General features: G+C 42.3%; 1 protein-coding gene across 3 annotated transcripts in view; it reads left to right on the forward strand.

Moving 5' to 3' along the window:
• Positions 1–25,425, forward strand: part of RABGAP1 (RAB GTPase activating protein 1) — a 495,691-nt gene that overhangs the window by 100,577 nt on the left and 369,689 nt on the right. For 2 of the 3 annotated variants that reach the window (XM_030207329.1, XM_030207331.1), the window contains exons 3-5: positions 5,744–5,981; positions 17,334–17,538; positions 19,159–19,333. In XM_030207329.1, coding sequence (XP_030063189.1) covers positions 5,744–5,981; positions 17,334–17,538; positions 19,159–19,333 — 618 coding nt within the window. Of the gene's footprint in view, positions 1–1,121; positions 1,137–3,824; positions 3,899–5,743; positions 5,982–17,333; positions 17,539–19,158; positions 19,334–25,425 lie in introns of those variants that run through there. The other variant, XM_030207330.1, reaches the window with a different exon arrangement.

Consider the following 25,425-nt stretch of genomic DNA (forward strand, 5'->3'; position numbering starts at 1 on the left):
TACGCAGCGCTGCACAAACATAGAAGAAAGACAGTCCCTGCTCAAAAGAGCTTACAATCTAATAGACAAAAAATAAATAAAGTAATCAAATCAATTAATGTGAACGGGAAGGAAGAGAGGAGGGTAGGTGGAGGCGAGTGGTTACAAGTGGTTACGAGTCAAAAGCAATGTTAAAGAGGTGGGCTTTCAGTCTAGGACCATGCAATGAAGCTACAAAATAATAAAATTAAAACAAATCAGAGAAAATATTTCTTAACTCAACATGTAATTAAACTCTGGAATTCGTTGCCAGAGAAGTTGGTAAAAGCAGTTAGCGGGGTTTAAAAAAGATTTGAGTAGCTTCCTAAAAGAAAAAGTTCATAAGCCATTATTAAGGTGGACTTGGGGAAATCCACTGCTTATTTCTAGGATAAGCAGCACAAAATGTATTGTACTGTTTTGGGATCTTGCCAGTTATTTGTAACCTGGATTGGCCACTATTGGAAACAGGATTCTGGGCTTGATGGACATTCGATCTATCTCAGTATGGGAACACTTATGTTCTTAAATAGCACAGGTCCCAGTACAGATCCCCGGGGCACTCCACTATTCACCCCTTCACTGAGAGAATTGGCCATTTAACCCTACCCTCTGTTTTAACTTGTATCAACAATCAACATTTTTTGTTTATGATGGTATGAGATATTGACTGTGATTTTATGTTGTATATTCATATGTTGGTTGATCACAATAATATAGATTTGCCATAAAAAGAAAATTTAAGGAACTGTTTTACTAAAGCTTAGCGTGTACTAAATGCTAAGAAGCCCATATATATATAATAGGCTTTGTAGCACATAGCATTCACAAAGCTTTGGTAAAAGAGCACTAAGTTTTACCTGATGCAATGGAGGCTGAGTAACCCAGTCATAAGGAGTATTGGTGTGGGAAGGTGGATCTGAACCTGGATTTTCCGGTTCTTAGCTTGGTGCTTTAGACACTGGGCTGCTCCTCTAGTCTGAAGCCTCCACAGTCCTCACTTTTCTGTCTTCAAGTTTTCTTTTGCTAGCCAGACCCCTCCTACCTTGACTCAGAACTCAGTCTTTCCTGTTTCACCCTTGGAACATCTGATGCCTTCTGACTCCATATAGCTCTTGGTGAGTTTGTGCTGCATGGTGCTTGTACTCTTGTAGTGGTCTTGATGTATCGGTCTCATCGATCAGCATGAAAGTAAAGGCACTGTATGGCTCAAATGTGCTCAAAGATACATGGTGCCAGGCGTTTCGTCTGCCTCTAGTGGAGCAAGTTGTTAGGGGACTAGAGGTTAGAAGTAAGACAGGCTGCTTGGTTGGTGGAGATTTGGTTGAGGGATATTCAAGGGTGGGCCTGCTGGTTGGAGGGAAAAGAGAATATATTAAGGAGTGATATTGAAGAGGGTAAATTGGGGTGCAGAGAGAGTGACGGGTTTGGCCCTTTTAATCAAGAAGGTGTTCTGCTGCCACAACCAACAATCTGTGGCCCTGCAAAGCTCTCCAGTTACTCATGCTGCGTTGGGCAAAATATTGGTGGGCTATGGCCCCAGTGGCCCACCCCATTCTGTTGCTTATGATGGTTGGGAAGAGAGTTAGTGGGAAGGAGTTGGAGTAGTGATGAGTGTTAATTGCCCTATAGTTAGGATGGAAGAGACACAAAGCGGGTTCAATAGAACAAAGGTTCTTTATTTAAAAACAAGTCGTTGAGCCCATTAAAACGGGCAAGAAAGCGGTTGGAGCCCCGCCAGGTCCAGCCGAGCCCCCGCCCAGGAAAGCCGCCCCGGGGGATGGTGGCAGAGGAAAGCGCCCGGGTCACAGCGGCAGCAGCTCATCAGACCTGTCGGAGTGTGCCTCAGAGCTGCTGTCGGACGATCCCTGCCCGGTGCTCACTGGTCACCCATAGCTCTGTTCCTGCCTCCTCTATCAACGTCGGAAGAGATTTGTGACGTGCCACACATGTGCAGAACAGCTGCGCTGTTCTGCACATGCGCAGCACGTCGGTCACTCTTCATTTATATAGTAGGATAAAAAAAAACCCGACGTGGTCCAAATTTCTCCCTCACAAGGGCAGCTTCAGGGGTATAAACTACAAAGCATAATCATAAAAAGCAAATAATTCAGAAATATCCAAATCAAGCCAAAAAATACACACAAAACAAATAATATATACAAATCTAAAATTATAAAAATACAAAATAATATGCACAGTGAGTTGGAACCAGTGAAAAACTCTATATCTCCTGATATAGATAGACTGTGACATGTACATTTATTGCTGAAAGTGAACATAAAATAAGCATTTGTGCAGACATCTGTAATTAAAAACGTATACAAAGTAAAATTGTAGAATGAGGATCAATAAAAGACACATGGTAAAATGATTGTGTGCAGAGTACAGGACAAAACTGTGTGTGCATCATATATGTGCAGATCTGTGCACGCGATAGATGAGAGAAATGACTAATTTACATACCACTCATAGAGAGCAAAAGGTCTGTCACTGTCAGCGATGGAAAAATTTACAATGATATTTTGCTGAAAACCAATAGAAAGGTAAAACAGTGAGCAGAGTGACAGGTCTCACAAAAATATTTAAAAAGGATACTAGAAAAACAAAAAATAAAAACCAGTGCTATATACAATATATAGCGATTTTCAATTGTAAAATGAACCTCTTCATAAGTAAAGAAAACTGTGCTTAAAAAAAGAAGGATACAAAATCCAGGATTAAAAAAACATACCCAATACAATCCTACTATAGATGAAAGACAAAGTAAAAGTACAAAATAAATAAATAAATGACTTACCAACATCAGCACAGTGCAATCTGGCAAACAAACTTTCACTGCCAAACACTTTGAAGAGATGCTGTTCTAAACCAGAAATTATGTAGCGATCATCCAACTGAATATGGAAATCATACACTAAAAAGGTGACTTTGTATTGTAAAAATATAATCCCCCCTGTTTACTAAGCTGCGCTAATATCGACACAGCCCATTCATGCTGTGTTGGCATTGCTGCGTGGCTTAGTAAACTGGGGGGGGGGTAAAAGAGGCATCTGTTCAAAATAACTAGTTAAATATAACAAAAGTAACAATTAATTAAAAATTTAATATTAAAAACTGATTTTCGTTAATTTATTGAATATCACATGTCAAATACAAGGCCCCTAGTTCTTGTCGGCAGCCTGAGGCTAAAATTTTTAAGTGGTTTTAGATTGTTAAATGTAGATACGTATTGCATCTGAACAGTGAGTAATCACTGTACGTGGAAGTCAAATAATTTTTAATAATTCTTTGATGGGGATGACCAAACCCTGTTCTCAAGAGCCAGAACTAGGTCTGGCTTCTGGATATCCAAAATGAATGTCCATGTAGTGCATTTGCATGCATTTCTTCCATTGTTTACAAATGTGTTTGTTGTAGATACACTGAAAACCAAACTTTTTAGCTCTTGCATGTAGTTTCTTATATTTTATGGTGCCAAACCTTTTAATGTTGTTCCTTTTTTGGTGGTGGAAAAATTGCACAACATTTAAATTGTCTTGACTACATTCATTGTGAGTTTGTTCATTTCTCTAAATGGTAGTAATATTAAGTTCTGTCATTTGCTATCTTTCCAGCTTCTAGTTATTTATGAGCAACAAAGGGATTTATTTTGTACCTTGATAAGATGAACATAGTTGGTCTGCTTGCTGAGTGCATAGGACCCAGACAGCTTTTGCAGTGATGTAGTTTCTAAGTATGCTGTTTAATTCTTCAAAAGAAACCTTTTGATTGTAATCCTTTTCTTCTCTCTGTATTTAATATAGAAATCTGAAACTGAGAAATTCTGTGATAGCAAGTTTTGCAGCAAACCTGGCATCTGAGGTTTTAGAAAGTTAGGGTCAGTAATACATTATGATATAGGCGTTGTCCTTAGTTTATAATTTTTTTGGTGACACTGGTAACTGTTTTTAGGCATATCTGGTGTAAGGATCTGCTTAGATGTGTGTTAGACACCAAACAGAATTTTGATATGTTGTGAAAACTCCAATGGCATTTGAGGCAGGTGATATATTATATCAATAGATGATTAGTTGGCTTAAAGCATACAAGACAATTCTAACACTCACTTCTGTGTGACTGCATTCCTGCTTGGATGCTGGTTTACAAAATAGTAGTTTGGCCTGAAAAAGTTTGGCTCCTGGTCTGTTGAATGGCAGGACCGAGCCATCTGCAGAGCTCTCTTCTCATTCCTAAAATGATTTTTTGACCTTTTTCTCTGTAATAAGTTTGATATTTAATATAAAATGACATTAAATGTTTTCGCAATGACAATCTGGTTCAAGGTAGAGTACCAAAAAAATCACAAACTTAGCAATATACCAAAATATAAAATTCACATTCACAAAATTATATTAAATCAGATTAAATTAAATACATAATAAAAGGGGCATAATTCCAAAAGTCATCTCAACCCACGAAACTCAAAACTGGGGAAATACAGTTTACAATTCTTTTTTCCCAAAATATCATGTAATCTGTTTCAAGTTCAGTTGAAAGTGAATTCCACTTTTAAGGGGCTCATCCTAACATGATGTATTTACAAGTGGTATAAAGTTTGATTGCATGGAGCAGATCCAAAGCTCAATGTTCTGGTTTGATATTAAAGGGCTTACTGGTTGATATTGATGGATTGAAGACCTAGTCCTCATGAGGCCCGGAACTCCAAGGCAATAAGCTTGAATTTATTTATTTTAGTACATTTATATCCTGCTTTTTGCCACTGAAAGCAGCCTCAGAGCGGTTTACAATGAACTGGGTAATTATTTCCAATAAGGAGCCAATATAGGGCCTTCACTGAAAGGAAGTCCCTATCCCAGGGTATCCAATTTTGATGCCTGTTTTGTATGTTTATTTTTTTTAATGCTTTTAGAGGCTACTGTTAATGATTTCAGTGCTGATCCTAGGTCGGCTGCCACCCGGGGCGGATCGCCGCTGCGCACCCCCTCTCCCGGGTGCAGCACGACACCCCCCTCCCCGGCGCATCAAGCCCCCCCCCCCGGGGGTGCATTCTTGGCTGCTGGAGGGTGCAGAGAGCAGCCGTTCGCCTGTCGGGGCTCCCTGCTCCCTCTGCCCCGGAACAGGAAGTAACCTGTTCCCCCCCCCCCCGCTCCGCCCTTCCTGAGCCACTGAATGATTTAATCTTTGTGTGCATGCATATACTGTGTATGTTGTGCTTTAGTTCACCTTCTCAAAATCTATTTTAAAAATGCTTTTGAAAATTTCATAAATATCTTGCTGTACCACTTTGTGTACATGTTATTTTTATTGTGGGACTTGAGCAATATTATACAATTCATGATACTACTGTTTATCATTTCTGTAGCATTTTTAGACATACACAGTGCTGTACACATACAAACATAAGAGTTTCTCTGTTCCACAATCTATTGAAGGCATACACAGACAAATAGAACAAATAAGAGATCGGAGTATCATTTATTAGAGGAAGTAATTAGAACAACATGGATATGAAAAGAAGTGTAAGTGATAAAAATAGTCTTTCTTGTGATTATATTTAAACTCCCTCCCCGTCCCATTTCCCCCCCCCCCACCAAAAAAAAAAATAAAAATTGGGGAACCATGATCTTGTTCTGTCCATCAGAGGTTTTTTTTGTGATTGTCCATTTTTATTGTCATTTTCTGCTCCACTCTTTCTCTTGCTGATTATATGTATACTTTGTAGATTGTAGGGAATGGAAGTGAACAGCAATTGCAGAAGGAGCTTGAAGATGTTCTGATGGATCCACCAATAGAGGATCAGGACAGTAACAAGGAGCACGTTGAAAGAGAAGTGACCCATGTAGACCAAGATGGGTCTTCTACTGACCAGACCTCCTCAGCATCCTCTAGCATTAACCCAGGTTCCATGGCAGGACTTCAGAAACAAGATATGAGTTTGCCAGTAAAACCTGGACAAGAAGGTTGGTGATGATTATAGAGTCTGTGTTGAGGCTGGGAGGGGGCTTACATTAGTTGGTTGGTTTGTATTTCTTTGACTTGTAGCATGGAAATCATAACTGTATAAAAATAGTTCCTTAGTGTCCAGGGCCGTGCCTAGGGTCTCTGGTGCCCCCCTGCAGACTATCAGTTGGCGCCCCCCCCCCCCCCGTGTGGCACAAGATGCAAAGGAAATAGGAGCTGAAAGATGGAGTGCATCTTTGTGGGATTGCTGAACAAATAGAGGGTTTACAACCACTTAGCTTTTCGTGCTTTCATGTTCACGAAATTAGTAATTAAATCTTTGATATCTAACTGGGAACATATATCATTCTCAATAGGAATCATGGCAAGGCTTACAAGCCTTTCTTGCGAAATACTTGATCGCATATAATAATTCTCACCTCCAACAGGATGTGCCTGGGACCGTGCCTCCCTCGGAGGTGGTCTGCTAGGCAGGCACGCACTGACGTCAGTGACAGCTGATACCAAAGCAAGGGGAGGAGTGTGTTACAGCCCACTGCACTCCCCTTCCGCGACCCAGTCAACCCCCCCTTCTCGGCGAAAACCGTCCCCCGCCGCCGTCCAGTACCTGTGCTGACGGGGGACCCCAACCCCCATCAGCCGAAGTCCTGTGCTGGCCTCCATGCCATTGCTTCTTCAGTGATCTTCGGTTCAAGTTCCTCTGCGTGCGTCTGATGTCAGATGCACGCAGAGCAACTTGGACATAAAATCATTGAAGAAGCGACGCCTTGAAGGCTAGCACAGGACTTCTGCTGATGGGGGTTGGGGTCCCCCATCAGCACAGGTACTGGACGGCGGCGGGGGATGTTTTTCGCTGAGAAGGGGGGGTGGACTGGGTCGTGGAAAGGGGGGGGGGGTGAAAACGGAGGGACGGCAGAGCCTGGAACAGCGAGGGAGGGAGGGTGGGGGATGGCCTTGCTAGCGCCCGTTTCCTTCCCTTTTGAAACGGGCATTTTTTACTAGTTTTTTATGATTTTTAACCGTGAAAATGATCGCTCACCACTTGCCACACTGACAGGAATTGTCAGCAATATTCTTAGAAACAAATTGCTATACATTGCAAAATAAGATAGCAGATGTAAATTCTCAAAGTGGACATATTCCAAACACTAAAATGAAAATAAAATGATTTTTCTCTACCTTTGTTGTCTGGTGACTTTCTTTTTCTGATCATTGATAAGTTTCTGACTCTAAAGTTTAGCAATTTCATTAAAGCAAAATATATTTCACATATCACAGACTCTTCCTATCCAAGGAGAATCTTTTATATAAAAACAAACACCAAAAAAAACAATCAGATTTTCATTTACCAGCTTTTCTACACTACACGTCAGCTAAAAGCTTCCTCTGAAACTACTGTTGGAACCATCAGCCAATGAAATGGCTTTTAGCTGTAGCTATCCGGTTACCTATAATTATGCAAACATCATTGCAGTCATGCCCTCCTCTGGTGTACAAGCTCAGAGAAAAACAAAAACTTTGAACCACTTACAGATTTTAACAATTACACTATTTAGTTTTTATTTCTCCCCAGTCTCACTTGCACACCTCCCTCCAAACCTGGCTGTTCTCTTTAATTTGAATGTTGTTCAAGCTCACCCTGAATGAGGAGTTAGTCCCACACCAAAGACATAAATAGCACTGGTTGTATTCTTTCAAACAACTTCAGCAGAGTCTGCCTGCCTCAGTGAGCACTGTGGTCGAAGAGGGGAGGGCAGGAGAGAGAGGAGAATCACAGCTTCAGGTAAAACATTTTGCAAGTGAGCTGACCTCAGGAAACGGTAGGCGCCCTCCAGAGGTCGGCGCCCCCCTGCGTTGCTTACCCCGCTTACTGTGTTGGCACGGCCCTGTTAGTGTCCATACCAGACCAGTTCAGAACCTGTGGGTAATGCCCATCAGCTAGCAGACATAGAGACAGAGGTTCTAGAATTCTTGGCCCTACCCTATAAGGGCACCATACAACCTGAGATATTCAGTATTTTTCTGTCTCCAGCAGATGTAAGTGAGCAGAATGTGCAGCTTCTGAACAGGCTGGACTAAAGCTCCTGATTGGTCAGAGGACTGAGTCTGTTGAGCAGGGGTTGCTAATTTAGTTATTGAAGCTTCACTCTAATTTGGAGGGGAAAAAATATATATATAGGGGTTTTTTTTTTTTGAGTTGTAAAGGGATATCAGAAGAATCTGAGTAGATCCCCTCCTCCCCCCCAAACCATCAGTGGCTTACCTTGGAGCCTGGAACTGCAGAACATTTCACAGCCTCTGCTATTCAGAAGATTAACCATGTCATGTAGGAGTACTGGGGGGGGGGTGGTGTTCTTTTTTGTTGTTGTTGTTGGTGGTGTTTTTTAGACTAGAGGAACCTCTGGACATTGATAGAAGGGACCTATGCTGTGTTCATCTGCCATTGAGAGAGCTTGGGCAGACATCTGTCCATATAACTCTTGCAGGACATCATTCCTGTTTAGACTGCAGAGCCAAGATACATTTTGTTAGTAGCTGGCATGCCTTAGGTGAGGTGCGAATGTGCTTCAGTGAGAAGGACCTGCTGAGAGCACCTATCAAAGAGTACTCCTGTGGTCTCAACAGCTTCTCTCCTGTGGTGTGTCATGGGGGGGGGGGGGGCGGTGGGGAGAGCACTCCAACTGTTCACCCTCTAGTTTCCTTGCCTCTGATCTTCCCTCCTCTGATCACCATCTTATAACTTTCACACTTAAATCTCCTCCCTCCCAGTCCCGTCCTATCTTATCTAATTTATCTAGGAATCTTCACGATATTGACCCTTCATCTCTATCCTTCCATGTTTCAAACCTCCTCTCTACTGTGGCACCATCCACGTCTGTCAACGAGGCTGTTTCTTCTTACAACAATACTCTATCCTCTGCCTTAGACACTCTTGCACCTTTGATGACCCGTCCTGTAAGGTGTACAAAACCCCAACCTTGGCTGACTTCTAATATCTGCTACCTACGTTCCTGTACCCGCTCCGCCGAACGCCTCTGGCGGAAATCTCAGGCCCTTGCTGATTTCTTACACTTTAAGTTCATGCTGACCTCCTTCCAATCTGCTCTTTTACTTGCCAAACAGGATTATTATATCCAACTGACCAACTCTCTTGGCTCTAATCCTCGACTTCTCTTCACCACATTGAACTCTCTCCTCAAGGTGCCCCCTCCCCCAACTCCCCCTTCATTATCTCCTCAGACCCTTGCTGAATTCTTTCACAACAAGGTTCAAAAGATAAACCTTGCTTTCTCTACTCACCACCTCTCCCTCCACTAGTCCATTCCCCTCTCTCTCCTTCCCCTCATTCCCTTTCCTCCTTTCCTGAAGTTACTATTGAGGAAACTACACTTCTCCTTTCTTCCTCAAAATGTACCACCTGTCCCTCTGATCCCATTCCCACCCACCTTCTTAATGCCATCTCTCCTGCTCTTATTCCTTTTATCTGTCACATTCTCAACCTCTCACTTTCCACTGTGATTGTCCCTGCTGCCTTTAAACATGCTGTGGTCACACCTCTCCTTAAGAAGCCTTCACTCGACCCTACTTGTCCCTCTAATTACCAACCCATCTCCCTCCTTCCTTTTCTCTCCAAATTACTTGAGCGTGCTGTTCACCGTCGCTACCTTGATTTTCTCTCCTCACATGCTATTCTTGACCCACTACAATCTGGTTTTCACCCTCTCCACTCAACCGAAACTGCGCTTACTAAAGTCTCCAATGACCTATTACTGGCTAAATCCAGAGGTCAATATTCCATCCTCATTCTTCTTGATCTTTCCGCTGCTTTTGACACTGTCGATCACAGCATACTTCTCGATACCCTGTCCTCACTTGGATTCCAGGGCTCTGTCCTTTCCTGGTTCTCTTCCTACCTCTCCCTCCGCACCTTTAGAGTTCACTCTGGTGGATCCTCTTCTACTTCTATCCCTCTGCCTGTCGGCATACCTCAGGGTTCTGTTCTTGGTCCCCTCCTCTTTTCTATCTACACTTCTTCCCTTGGTTCATTAATCTCATCCCATGGCTTTTCCTACCATCTCTATGCTGATGACTCCCAAATCTACCTTTCTATCCCTGATATCTCACCTTGCATCCAAACCAAAGTTTCAGCGTGCTTGTCTGACATTGCTGTCTGGATATCTCAACGCCACCTGAAATTAAATATGACCAAAACCGAGCTTCTCATTTTCCCCCCCAAACCCACCTCCCCGCTCCCCCCGTTTTCTATTTCTGTTGATGGCTCTCTCATTCTCCCTGTCTTCTCAGCTCGAAACCTTGGGGTCATCTTTGACTCTTCTCTCTCCTTCTCTGCTCATATCCAGCAGATTGCCAAGACCTGTCGTTTCTTTCTTTACAACATCTGTAAAATCTGCCCCTTTCTTTCCGAGCACTCTACCAAAACCCTCATCCACACCCTTGTCACCTCTCGTTTAGACTACTGCAATCTGCTTCTTGCTGGCCTCCCACTTAGTCACCTCTCCCCTCTCCAGTCGGTTCAAAACTCTGCTGCCCGTCTCGTCTTCCGCCAGGGTCGCTTTACTCATACTACCCCTCTCCTCAAGACCCTTCACTGGCTCCCTATCCGTTTTCGCATCCTGTTCAAACTTCTTCTACTAACCTATAAATGTACTCACTCTGCTGCTCCCCAGTATCTCTCCACACTCGTCCTTCCCTACACCCCTTCCCGTGCACTCCGCTCCATGGATACATCCTTCTTATCTGTTCCCTTCTCCACTACTGCCAACTCCAGACTTCGCGCCTTCTGTCTCGCTGCACCCTACGCCTGGAATAAACTTCCTGAGCCCCTACGTCTTGCCCCATCCTTGGCCACCTTTAAATCTAGACTGAAAGCCCACCTCTTTAACATTGCTTTTGACTCGTAACCACTTGTAACCACTCGCCTCCACCTACCCTCCTCTCTTCCTTCCCGTTCACATTAATTGATTTGATTTGCTTACTTTATTTATTTTTTTGTCTATTAGATTGTAAGCTTTTTGAGCAGGGACTGTCTTTCTTCTATGTTTGTGCAGTGCTGCGTACGCCTTGTAGCGCTATAGAAATGCTAAATAGTAGTAGTAGTAGTAGTTGCTTCAGTTCAGTACTGCATTGCTCACAGAGAAGCCATGGAAAAGGGGATGGGATTTGATATACAGTACTTCCTTCCTGTGGTTACAATCAAAGTGGTTTACATACTAGGACTGGGGAGCACGCAAAAGAAAAGTCCATAAGCCATTATTAAAATGACTTGGGGAAAATAGACTGCTTATTTCTTGGATAAGCAGCATAAATTGTATTGTACTGTTTTGGGATCTTGCCAGGTACTTGTAACCTGGATTGGCCACTGTTAGAAATGGGATGCTGGGCTTGATGAACCTTCGGTCTGTCCCAGTATGGCAATACTTATGTATTTATTTATTTGTTGCATTTGTACCTAACATTTTCCCACCTATTTGCAGGCTCAATGTGGCTTACATAGTACCGTCAAAGGCGTTTGCCCAGTCGGTGGATAACAAATAAAAAGTTGTATAGTGATCGTATGAGGTATAAGTGGAGGGTCGGAATGGATGAAGATTGTGTGATGTCCTGTTCGATCATAGTCATGCTGTGTTGGTAGGTGAAGAGGGTTACATGGGGTCGTTGGGGTAGGCCTTTTTGAAGAGGTAGGTACTTATATACGGGTACTTATTTTGTACCTGGTGCAATGGAGAGTTAAGTGACTTACCCAGAGTCACAAGGAAATGTTCCTTTTTGAAGCAGTGAGCACAGCTGAGAAGATTTTCAGTCCTTTCAAGGTTTTTAATGCTTTCCCAGTGAGCAAGAATATCAATTTTTCCACAGTTTTGATTTCTGCTTATTAGGCATATTTTTTCAAATGTCTCTCCGGGGAGTATTTGGAGCAGCTGAGAGAGTTTTCAGCACTTCCAAGGTTTATTTATTTCCCTGGGAGCAGGGATATTATTTTCACCTGAGTTTTGGCTTGCTTATTAAGGGGCCCTTTTGCTAAGCTGTGCGCAGAAGTAGTCTGCACTGGTGTAGGCGCGTGTGTCCGGCAAAGAGTTCCAGAGATTAGCTATTTGTTGAGTGAAAAAATATTTCCTCCTATTTGTTTTAAAAGTATTTCTATGTAACTTCTTTGAGTGTCCCCTAGTCTTTGTACTTTTGGAATGAGTAAAAAATTGATTTACTTCTACTCGTTCTACACCACTCAGGATTGTGTAGACCTCAATCATATTTCCCCTCATCCGTCTCTTTTCCAAGCTGAAGAGCCCTACCTGTTTAGCCTTTCCCCATATGAGAGGAGTTCATCCCATTTATCATTTTGGTTCTTCTTTGAACCTTTTCTAATTTTGCTATATCTTTTGTGAGATACGGCGAGCAGAACTGAACGCAGTACTCAAGGTGTGGTCGCACCATGGAGCGATACAAAGGCATTATAGTATTTTCGGCCTTACCATCCCTTTCCTAATATTCCTAGCATCCTGTTTGTTTTTTTTGGCCACCACCGCATACTGAGCAGAAGAGTTCAGCATATTATCTACAACGACTCCTAGATCTTTTTCTTGAGTTCTGACCCCCGAAGGAGGACCTTAACATATCAGGTAACTATGATTCGTTTTATTCTTTTCAATGTGCATCACCTTGCATTTGTCCACATTAAATTTTATCTGCCATTTGGATACCCAATCTTCCTATTTCCTAAGGTCTTCCTACAGTATTTCACAGTCCGCACATGTTTTTAAGACCTTGAATAGTTTTGTATCATCTGCAAATTTAATCACCTCACTTGTGGTTCTGATTTTCATATCATTTATAAATATGTTAAATAGCACCTGTCCCAGTACAGATCCCTGCAGCCCTCCACTATTCAGCCTCCATTGAGAGAAATGGCCATTTAACCCTACCCTCTGCTTTCTGTCCAATAACCAATTCCTAATCCACAATAGAACGTTGCCTCCTATCCCATGACTCTTTAATTTTCTCAGGAGTTTCTTATGAGGAACTTTATCCAAAGCTTTCTGAAAATCTAGGTACACTACATCAACCGGCTCATCTTTATCCATATGTTTATTCACGCCTTAAAAGAAATGATGCAAATTGGTGAGGCAAGACTTTCCTCGGCTGAACCCATGCTGACTTTGCCCCATTAAACCATGTTTGTCTATGTGTTCTGTCATTTTATTCTTTATAATAGTTTCCACAATTTTGCCTGGCTTACAGGTTTGTAATTTCCTGGATCATCCCTAGAACTCTTTTTAAAAATCGGCGTCACATTGTTCACCCTCCAATATTCAGGTACTATGGACGATTTTAACGACAGGTTACATGTTACTATAAGCAGATCAGCAATTTCATGCTTGAGTTCTTAGAGTACCCTTGTATGTATACCATCCAGTCCAGGTGATTTTACTACTCTTTAATTTGTCAGTTTGGCTCAGTATATCTTCCAGGTTCACCGAGATTTTTCAGTTCCTTTGCATTATCACTCTTGAAAACCATTTCTGGTACAGGCAGATCTCTTACATCTTCTTCCATAAAGACGGAAGCAAAGAATTTGTTGTTTCTCCGCTATGGCCTTGTCCTCCCTGAGTGCCTCTTTTTGCTTCTTTGTGATCTAACAGTCCCATGGATTCCCTGGCAGGCTTCTGATGTCCCTGAAAAAGTTGTTAAAGTGAGTTTTAGCCTCTGCAGCAAGTTACTCTTCATATTCTCTTTTAGCCTTCTTTATTAATGCTTTGCATCTGACTTGCCAGTGCTTATGTTGCTTCTTATTTTCTTCATTTGGGTCCTTTTTCCATTCTTTGAAGGACAATCTTTTGGCTGTAATAGCCTCTTTTACTTCACATTTTAACTATACTGACTGTCATTGTCTCGTCTTTCCAACTTTGCAAACATGTGGAATGCATGTGGACTGAGCTTCCAAGATGGTATTTTTGAATAATGTCCATGTCTGATTTAGTTTTGTAACCTTAGCAGCCAATCTTTTTAGTTTCTTTTAAACCATTTTCCTCATTTTATTATAGTTGTCCTTTTGAAACTAAATGCAGCTACAGCAGATATCCTTTGCAGGTTCATCCTAGATAGTAGCTCAAACTTGATCATGTTATGATCACTGTTTCCCAGGGGACCCAACACCGCCACCACTCACACTATGCCCTGCATGCCACTAAGGACCAGATCCAAAATGGCTCACCCTCTTGTCGGTTCCTGGACCAGTTGCTTCAAGAAGCAGTCGTTTATTATATCTAGAAATTTTATCTCCCATTCACTCTCTGATGTAACATTTTTCCAGTCAATATGGGTAATTGAAATCAAGAAAAATCAAATAGGATTAGAGATGAAAGATAATACAGAACTCAAGAAAAAAAATCACCCATCTCCTGTTTAGGGTACCTCATACTGTCATGCAGTCCCCAAAAATGTGGAGAAAAAAGACCTCAGAAATAACAGTGCTTTAAAACAAAAAGCCACAGCTCCCCTTTGATCATTGGTCAGAGAAAAAACTCCACAAGTAAAATAAGTATGCTAGATTGTAAACAGCATCCAGAACCACCACATGAATAGGCAATAATAATTCCAGTTACTGAAAGTTTTCAGCAGTGTATTCCAGCACAGCATCAGACATTTTGAGAATGTGTAGTTGCCAGTTCCCCTGAGGATGCTATGTCGGTGAAACAGGGATCTCCTGTTGGGAATTTCTTCTACTTTTTCAGCATTCAGATGAGTATTTTGGAAGTTACTTTTTTAGCTGTATTATACTGACTGATAATAATACGAAACAGCATAAGGAATGTCAAGTCAAATGCAAAGCGCTGATAAGGAAGGCAAAGAGGGACTTTGAAAAAAAGATTGCGTTGGAGGCAAAAACACATAGTAAATTTTTTTTTAGGTATATTAAAAGCAGGAAGCCGGCAAAAGAATCGGTTGGACCGATAGATGACCAAGGGGTAAAAAGGGCAATCAGAGAAGACAAAGCCATAGCGGAGAGACTAATTGAATTCTTTGCTTTCGTCTTCACCGAGGAAGATTTGGGAGAGATACTGGTGCCAGAAATGGTATTCAAAGCTGGTCTCCTCACCTAGGATACATCAAGCAGGAATCAGCTTTAAGTACTCCTGCACGCACACACGGGGAGAGGCAAGTTGACCAGCTTTTGCGTGCATGTGTGTGCATGCATGCTTATCAGTGATCACACAGGCACGCGTGACCCAGTGGAGCTTCACGGGGTCTTTTTTTTCTACCTGCAGTAGCGTTGGGGATCACTGGATATGAGGGCCGCAAAAATGGACTTCGGGGGCCTTGTGTTGGAGACCACTGGCCTTATCCCATTTTGGCAAGGCTTATACTCAAGCCTTTAGTTACTGACCCCCTGAGTGACTTGATGAGACAACTATCGCCCTTTCTAGATGTGCAACATCCAGTCTCCCTTCTGGTTGATTCCTTGGACCTGGAGAGAGTGCTGTAATACCTGGTACAGATTCACAGGAACTAAGCTAGAAAGGCTCTCCTTTTCACAGCATTCGAGGAGTTCTAGGGAACATTTCAACTTCAGAGGGCCATGCTGAACTTTAGCTTACAATATTTACTTAAATATCAAGTGGTAGTGATAAGTAATTCAAGAAAAGTCTCTGTAATGGTACATCTAGATGTAGTTCATTCTCTCTGACAAAAAGGACTTGAGTGGCTAACAACTCCAGATACCTGTACAGAAGGTGAATCCTCAGTAGCCAAGAAAGACTTAACTTTCTTACTTCGGGCCTCATTGTGATCAATACATAGTTTGAAATGACACTAGGGACCTGCCCTAGGAAGAAGGAAGGAAGGTGGTCAGTTCTCATCTTTTTGGAATTTCATCTTAAGAATCTTGACAGATTTGATTACTGTTTTTTGTAGTAGCTTTCAGTCACAGACCTTTGCTTGTCTTAAAGTGGGAATTCTATCAGATCAACTTCCTTCCTTCTTCCTAGGGCAGGTCCCTAGTGTCATTTCAAACTATGTATTGATCACAATGAGGCCTGAAGTAAGAAAGTTAAGTCTTTCTTGGCTACTGAGGATTCACCTTCTGTACAGGTATTTGGAGTTGTTAGTCACTCAAGTCCTTTTTGGCTTCCCCTGCTCCTTTTCAATGGTATGACAAGACAGGGACTTCCTCGGGTTTTTCTAGGGCCATTGAGTTTTATAAGTATCAATCTTTCATCGATTAGTCTAAGGAGGAACCGATCAGGGCTGTCATCCCATTCAGCTCATCATAGCTTAGCGTCAATGGTTGGTCAGATTTAGTAGCTTTAATAATTTACTTATTGTCTTCCACGTTTTATGTTGTTTTTATAGGCTTTGTGTGAGTGTATAACCAGAGTCTGAATTTGAACCCAAAGTAATTCTATGAGGAAGTACAGATTTCCACCCTTTTTTAAAGATTGCTACATTCCACAGGTTCAGAACATAAGAGTAGCTATACTGGGTTAGACCAATGGTCCATCTAGCTCAGTGTCCTGCTTCCAACAGTGGCCAATCCAGGTCACAAGTACCTGGCAGAAACCCAATTAGTAGCAACATTCCATTCTACCAATCCCAGGGCAAGCAGTTGCTTCCCCCATGTCCATCTCAATAACAAACTATGGACTTTTCCTCCAGGAACTTGTCTAAGCCTTTTTAAAACCGAGATACACTAACCGCTGTTAGCACCAGGACTATACTGGTAAGGATGTTAAGGAAGGAACAATTGTTTTACCTGATAATTTCCTTTCCTTTAGTCCTACCAGACCAGTCCAGACACCCTCCTAGAGTATTGTGTTGAATATTAGTTGATGTTCTGTTTCTGAAATATTGTTTCAGTTCTTATTTTCACAGTTCATAGTGTTTCTGGTTTGCAAATCCTATAATATGATTGGTTTCTGAGGCAGATCCTGTCCCAGTGTGTCGGTAGAGATGAGCCTCTTGTTAGAGGTTATAGATGGATATGATACATGAACACCATTGCTTTGTCAGTTGAAATACTGAACACCTGAGATTGCCCTTATAAAGAACAGCCCAAAGTTCTAGAATCTCTGTCTCCATATCTTCTGGCTGATGGGCATAAATCATAGATTCTGGACTGATCTAGTAGGACTAAAGGAAAGAAAATCATCAGGTAAGACATTATTTATCCATAATAGAAAATCTTTCCCTTATCAGTTGGCTTAGGAATTTACAATGATAGTTGATGTGTATAATTCATATGTATTGTTTCCATTGTGAAAGATGCACCTTAAAGGAATTACCTTAAAAAAATTGCCTTTTAAATAACTATTTTTTGTCCTTTCGCATTTCTGCAGATTGTGATGAATCAAGTCCTTTTATCCCCATGGGTGATGAAGAGAGTGTTGTTTTTAGTAAGCTTACCTACTTGGGGTGTGCTTCAGTTAATGCCCCAAGGAGTGAAGTGGAAGCGCTGCGTATGATGTCTATCTTACGAAGCCAGTGTCAGATTTCTTTAGATGTGACCCTTTCAGTGCCTAATGTGTCTGAAGGAACTGTGAGGTACAAAGATTTTTTTTCTCTCTCTCCTTCCTAAGAATTTGTAGATTGATCATATGAAATGAGAAGCTGTAAAAAATTAGAATTTGTGAAAGATTAGGAGGAAACCCTTTCCCATATCCTCCCAAATGTTTTATTTGAGAAATTAATTAGATCATTAGGTAGGTACTTTTGGAAAAGCACAGGCTTCTCATTAACATGCTTATATAATACAAATTAAAAATTGAGCCAAATCTTTTTCATCCTTTCTAAATGGCTGTAGAAAGTCTATATGCATTCACCTGTGTTTTTATGTCTGCTCCTGAGCAGCTATAAATTTACCTGTGCACCTTCCATCGCTAGTTGCATGTATACATAGCAGTTTTCTTCGGGAATGTACATATTTTGCTACCCTTTTCTAAAATTACTGCTTTTTATGTGTACACCAGCTGCATCCACTTATCTGGCCATTCTAGCCTTCATATCATGTTTAGTTGCTTTGCCGCTTCAGCATTTTCCTTGATGAAAAAGAAATTGCATGTCAACCAAGAAGAGCTGTTAACATGGCTGTTCACAACTGTAAACCTAAGCGGCTATGTGTAAAAGGACACTAAAACCTTCCAAACTGCTGCAGTTGTACTCAATATCTTTTGTTGGAATTCTTAGTTCAGTTTGCTCTTCTTTTCCTCTAGAAATTTGCAAAATGAATAATAGTCCTTTGTGTAGTGAAAAACAAAAATTGAAATATGTTGCTTTTGCTCTAACCTCCTTCGGTTAAACTAGGGTGGGCAAGTTACCCTGAATGCAGAGGGAAGAATTTTTAGCCTTCCTGTGGTATTTCCATTCAAATGCTGATATCTCTTTGAAATTCCCATCATAATCTGCATGGAGAGTCTGCCCCAGGAGACAGCCAAATACACTGAAGTAGTTTATCACTTTGGGAGTAATTTTTATAACAGGATGCCTATAAATTTAAAAAATTAAAAATAAAAAAGGTTACACAAGGTGCCTATTTTATAAAGGCAATGTAAGCGTATATCAGATGCTATTATAAAATTGCTCCTAGAAATCTCGCCATTAGTTCACATGTTCTCATAGAAAGGTACACCTTCTCAGAGGCAGGTGCCAACTACATGTGTGAGTGTACTTCATGCAAGTGCCATCCAAATGCCATCCTGGGAATGTGCTTTTTTCAGCTGTACAGTATCCATTTTTCGCCTGTTAAAACATGTTTTGTGCTTGGTAAATGCGTTAAAAAATTACTTCCTCTTTGTCTATATTTAGTTCATCTTGCCAATAGTGTAGTGAACAGTGATGAAAAACAATGCATCATGTTTCTATTGCATTGGAAGTATTTATGCACCCTGTAAACATTCTATGTACAAAGATTAGTTTGGAATCAGTAAGTTGGTTAAAATTATTTTTTGTTTGGTCTTCATATAAAACAAAAAAATCTTTAGATATCAGTTTTGATAACTTCTGTTCCTTCACTTTTGATTATGTAGCTGGGTAAGTTAGTAGAGGGACTTGGACTTATGTATGATTGCTACAGTAGGCTCATAATAACTTTTATTGCAGTCTTTCACCATGAGAAAACCACGGTAAAATAAAAATGAAATGCTGTTGTTTTTGTGTGTTGTACAGACTTTTAGACCCACAAACAAACTCAGAAATAGCAAGATACCCAATCTATAAAATTCTTTTCTGTGTGAGGGGGCATGATGGCACGCCAGAAAGTGACTGCTTTGCATTTACGGAAAGCCATTACAATGCAGAACTTTTTCGAATTCATGTCTTCCGATGTGAAATCCAAGAAGCAGTGAGTAGAATTTTGTCATTGAAGTTTAACTGAATTTGATCTGTGCTCTGCTGCTGTATTTATCAGTAATGAGAACATGTGTTAGACTGTACTTGAAAGGGTAGTTTTTAAGTATGGTTTAAAAAAATGTTTAAAATTTCTGAAAACTAAGATAAAAATGAGGTAGAAATGCTATGTATAGAAACTAGTATAGGAGATCTTGGCCCTAGTTCTATTATAGCCACTTCAGAAAATAGAATTAGTCGCTAATATTGGCACTGCAGATCCTCATAATAGGAGAATATTAGCTTTATTAAATATTGGTTGTGTAAGCCATTAAAATATGTATTGAATGAAAATGTCCCTTCTCTGATGACTTGTGGCAGATCTGCTGTTTTTTGGGTATATTTCTTTCTGCTATTCAGATTCAAGTTGTTCTTTGTGGAAGTGATATGAGCTTCTAAGGATGTCTTGTCAAGTGCTTCTTGTTGTCTTATGTGCGAAGTAATTTTGATTTCTTAGCTCGAGAATCGCAGTTGTAGCTGTTGGGCCATGGATATGGGTACTCATAAAGTTTCCTTATAAGAGAGAAGGCAGGAGACCAATCCATGGAGAATCCTTCATACTTGGATGTTTTCTGTGATGAATTGGGAAAAGTTAGACTTCTCCAGAAGAGTTTTAAGTCATGCATTCTTTACAAAACATACACAGAAGGGGGGGGGGGTCCCTTTATATTTGAAAATTCATAATTTCAAAAACTCAAGTTATTTGAAAATGAAAGCCAATGGGCTCTGGCCTATTATTTGGAAAAAATCTTCAATTCTCTGAAAATTAGTTGGTTTTCTATGTCCCTTTGTCCAGAAAAATGCCCATTATCTTAAAAACAAAATTCTATTATCCAGAACAAACTTGGTCCCAATTATTCAGCTTAAAAGTTCTGCTGTAATGGTGTGAATTTTTGTTTTGTTTTCAAATATTGTATCATACAAAATAAAGAAATGATTGGTGTATATTATCAAGAAAATCTATTGAGGAAAGTTCTTAGTGTGTGGTGGTGGTGGGGAGAGGAGGAGGAATGGAGGAAATAAAACCTCAAATGTGTTACCAAAGCCCATCAAACCTAACACACTCGACAGTCTCATTTACTAGGCTTCCCTAAAGTTTTTCTGTTATGGTGCAGTAATTGCCAAAATTAATGTGTGGTAACTGCAGAACCTTTACATTAACTGTTAGTGGCATTCCCAAGCATTGTGCCATGCAGGTAATAAAAGGTAGAGACTTTTTCTCTGTGTTAACTGTATAGCAGGCAATGTAGTTAGCTTATGCCTTTTGAGATGGCATTAACTGCTCTTTTCCTTAGCGTTCCTCCGGACCGGCCCAGATCAGGTCTTTTGTTTGCCTTTCCTCTGTGGCTGCTGCTAGGTTGTCTGATTCAACGGATAGAAGGGGCCAGTGATTCTGATTTTGCCAGACTGGCCCCACAGGCCCTGGTATGTGGATCTCATTCGTCTGCTTCTCGAGCCTCCGTTCAGGTTTCCGTAAGGTCCTGGTCTCCTAATGCAAGGCACAGTGGCTCATCCAGACCCGGGTCGGTTTTGTCTTAAGGCTTGGCTCTTGCGCGGGCGTGTTTGACTAAGCGCTTTTCCACTATGCTTCGGTTCCGTTGTTGTTCTACTTCTCTTAATTTTATCAGGACATGGAGAGTGTTTGAAGTGTGGTGTGATGATTCAAGTATTTCTCCTTTTCGGGCTACAGTGGCACAGATTTTCTAATTTTTGCAGCGGGGTTTGGAGAAAGGTTTGGCTCGTTCTTCGTTGAAGGTTCAGGTGGTGGCCTTATCCAGGGCATGTTTAAGGGAAGTCCCTTGCTTCTCATTGGGATGTGGTTCAGTTTTTTAAAGGGGGCAAATATTTTGTGGCCTCCTTTGCAGGCGATTTTTCCCTTGTGGGATCTTAATCTGGTTCTTTCTGCGCTCTTTTGTTCCCCCTTTGAGCCTTTATCGACCTGCACTTTGACAGATCTAACTCTCAAGGTAGTTTTTCTGGTAGCTATTGCTTCAGCTTGCAGAGTGTCGGAGTTGCAGGCTCTTTCTTGCTGTTCTCCATTTTTGGAGTTCGCTAACGACCAGGTGGTTTTGCGGCCGGGTCCTTCCTTTCTTCCCAAGGTTTTGTCTCGCTTTCATCTGTCTCAGTCCTTAGTTTTGCCTGTCCTGGGCTGTTCTGGGACAGAGGAACAGCGTCGTTTGAAGTGTCTGGACGTCAGAAGTGCGCTCAAGAACTATTTGATGATCACAGATGAGTTCCGTCAGATGGATCATCTGTTTGTGTTGATTGGAGGTTCTCGGAAGGGTTTTGCTGCCTCTAAGCCCACTGTTTCTCGATGGCTTAAGGAGATGATTTTCTTGGCCTACCTTCTGGCAGGGAAACCGGAGTAAAGGCTCACTCTACTAGGGGGCAGGCAGCTTCTTGGGCTGAGCGTTTACTGGTGCCGCCGTTGGAGATTTGTAGGGTGGTGACTTTGGTCCTCATTACATTCCTTTTCTAAACATTACAGATTGGATGTACAGACACGCCAGGATGCTGTCTTTGGGGCACACGTTCTCACAGCAGGTTTGCTGGGAACCAGTCCTTGGTTTTTACTTCTTTGTTACTTCCTATCAGTCATGATCTGGGCCAGTCTGGAGGGACGCTAAGGAAGGAGAAATTAGGTCTTACCTGCTATTTGCTTTCCTTTAGTCCCTCCGGACTGGCCTAGATCCCACCCGTTCTTTGCTGTCTGTTGGTTCCTTTAGGAATGGTTAGTTTTTAGTATTGTTCTAGAAGAGCTGCATTGTTCGTTTACGATTTCATAAACTATTTAAAAAAAACAACAACAAAAACAGGTCTTCCTGAGATACGTTTTGTGTTCATAGTAGGAAAAGACACATACAGCATGTAGCACAGGCTTCTGTTATGTCTGTTGCTGGGGGCTGCTCAGGTTCCCACGTGCACAGAACATGTTCCTTTCTTCCCCTGCTTTGGTACGATTTACTGGATCTAACGCTTTAAGGTGGTGTAGAGATCTCTGGGTTTAAAAAAAGGTTTGAACAAGTTCCTGGAGAAAAAGTTCATGGTCTGTTGTTGAGATGGACATAGGGGAAGCCACTGCTTGACCTGGGATTGGTAGCATGGAATGTTGCTACTATTTGGGTTTCTGTCGGGTACTTGTGACCTGGATTGGCCATTTTTGAAAGCAGGATATTGGGCTAGATGGACTATTGGTCTGAGCCTGTATGTCTAGTCTTAAGTTCTTTGTTAACTTTAAGGCACAGACCCTGCCTGTTTCTTATCCCTTTCCTCGTTAGCTGTATGAAGTGAGAATTGCTGCACAATAACCACTAAGGTTTATGTTAACTTTTAGCTGTTTAATTAGAACATTACTTTCCACTATGTCTTCTTAAGAAATAGGCCCCTCTAAGAGAGAGTTTCAAATCATATTCATTTTATTTGATACTAGTAAAAAAAGGCCCGTTTCTCAAACAAATGAAACGGGCGCTAGCAAGGTTTTCCTCGGAGTGTGTATGTTTGAGAGAGAGAGAGAGAATGTGTGTGTGTGAGAGTGACTTTGTGTGAGAGAGAGAGTGAATATATGTGTGTGTGTGACAGAGAGAGAGTGAGACTGGGTGAGAATGTGTGTGCCAGGGGCCCCCTTCTCTCCGAGTTCCAGGGTCCGTTCCTCCCTCCGAGTTTCAGGGTCTCCCCCCCTCCCTCCCTCCGAGTTTCAGGGTCCCCTCCCTTGGCTAATAGAGAGTGTGTGTGTCACAGAGAGAGAGAGTGTGTGTGTGTGTGAAAGAGAGAGGTTTGCGGGTGTCCTCTGTATGGGGCTGAGCAATGCTCCGACGTCTCTGCTTTGCTTTTAATATGCTGTGGGGGGGGGGGGGGGGGGGGGGGGGGGGGGGGGGAGGTTGACAGAGAGAGAGTGAGGTTTGCGGGTGTCCTCTGTATGGGGCTGAGCGATGTTCCAACGCCTCTGCTGTGCTACTAATAAGCTGGGGGGGGGGGGGGGGGTTGGCTAATAGAGAGAGTGTGTGTGTATGTGTCACAGAGAGAGAGAGTGTGTGTGTGTGAAAGAGAGAGGTTTGCGGGTGTCCTCTGTATGGGGCTGAGTGATGCTCCGGCATCTCTGCTTTGTTGCTATTATGCTGTTTGTGGTGGGGGGTGCTGTTTGTTGGCTGAGAGACAGAGAGAGAGTGTGTGTGTCACAGAGAGAGAGAGTGTGTGTGTCACAGAGTGTGAGAGAGAGACAGAGAGAGTGTGTGTGTCACAGAGAGAGAGAGAGAGTGTGTGTGAGATAGAGACAGAGAGTGTGTGTGTGTGTGAAAGAGAGAGGTTTGCGGGTTTTCTCTGTGTGGGGCTGAGCGATGCTCCTGTGCCTCAGCTTTGCTGCTAATATGCTGTGGTGGTAGTGGTGGGGGGGGGGGGGGGGGAGTTTGTGTGAGAGAGAGAGACAGAGATAGAGTGTGTGTGTGTGTAAGAGAGGTTTGTGATGCTTTGCTGATAATATGCTGTGGGGGGGGGGGGTTGGTTGAGAGAGAGAGAGAGAGAGTGTGTGTGTGTGTGTGAGATTGAGACAGAGAGAGTGTTTGTGTGTGTGTGAAAGAGAGAGGTTTGTGGGTGTGCTCTGTATGGTGCTGAACGATACTCCAACGCATCTGCTTTGCTGCTTATAAAGCATTTGGGGGGGGGGGGGCTTTGGCTGAGAGAGAGATTGTGTGTGTCACACACAGAGAGAGTATGTGAGAGAGAGAGACAGAGAGAGTGTGTGTGTGTGTGAAAGAGAGTGGTTTGCGTGTGTCCTCTGTATGGGGCTGAGCAATGTTCCGACACCTCTGCTTTGCTGCTAATATGCTGTGTGTGGGGGGGGGGGGGGGGTTTGGTTGAGAGAGAGAGAGTGTGTGTGTGAATGAGAGAGGTTTGTGGGTTTCCTCTGTATGGGGTTGAGCGATGCTCCGATGTCTTCAACTTCGCAGCGCCCTCCCCGCTGCTCTCCCTGCATCTCCCAGCTCAACTCCGCGTACGTCATGCTAATGGGTGCCCACACTCTTTCCCTATTCACCGATGCGAAGTACACAAGCTCTGCCTGCCAGCCAGCTCGTGCGCTCCCCAATGCCGTCGATGGGTGGCTGGCGCTGCTGAGGACTGACTGACAAATCATCTTTGTTTGCTCTGCTCGTATGTGGAGTGCCTGCGACCGAGAGGGGGGGTTGCGGGGGCGGCGACCTCGTGGGAAGGTGGTTTCGTTTGGCTTAGATAGAGAGGGTTTGCTACAGGCCCCGCCCTCTGACATGACGTTTTTACGCGAGGGCGGGGCCTGTTACGAACCCAGGCACAGAACTTTGGAGGAGCAGCTCCTCGAGAGCAACATTTTTGCTCTCTCGTCGTCGCGCGCTTCCTGCCTTCCTGCTAGGAGTAGTAACATCTCTTGACGTCAGGGAAGCAGGGTTCTAGTGGGGGCCAGTGACGTCAGGAGAGATTACGATCCCAGTGAGACACATTCGAACGTTCAATGAGCAAATGATTATATTAGATACCACCTAAGTTAATGAACCTAAGTGGTTTACATGATAAAAAGAATGAAAGGGGAAAGACAAAGACAGACACAGGACAGTTTAAGAAACTTAGGGAAACAATAGAGTAAGGGGGAAAAGAATTATTTTATTTAATGGAAACTTGATATACCGCTCATGACTCTGAATTACATCTTGGTGGGTAACAACATTTAAGCACAAGTGAAGAGGAGCAGAAGAGAAAATATGGAGCAAGAGCAGGACTTGGTATAGGAGAATAGTAGGCAGCACTGAAGGTTTCAGTAAACAGGTGGATTTTGAGTGAGGCTTTGAATCTGACAAAGGAGGTTTCAATACAGTATTACACGAGGGAGAGAATTAAGGAAGGGAGAAACAGGGCAGAGAAAATAGCTTTCTTATTGTAATCTGTAATCATGGGTATACAAAGTGGCCTGGTAGGTGTCAAGCTCACATCAGGAAGGAAAGCAGTGTAGAAGTAATGAACCTTAAAATTAGATTTGAAATTATCGATTGAGGGTTCTAAACTCAAGGGGGTTGTTATATCTGC

The sequence above is a fragment of the Microcaecilia unicolor genome, chromosome 6 (genome assembly GCF_901765095.1).
Source record: "Microcaecilia unicolor chromosome 6, aMicUni1.1, whole genome shotgun sequence".
NCBI lineage: Eukaryota > Metazoa > Chordata > Amphibia > Gymnophiona > Siphonopidae > Microcaecilia > Microcaecilia unicolor.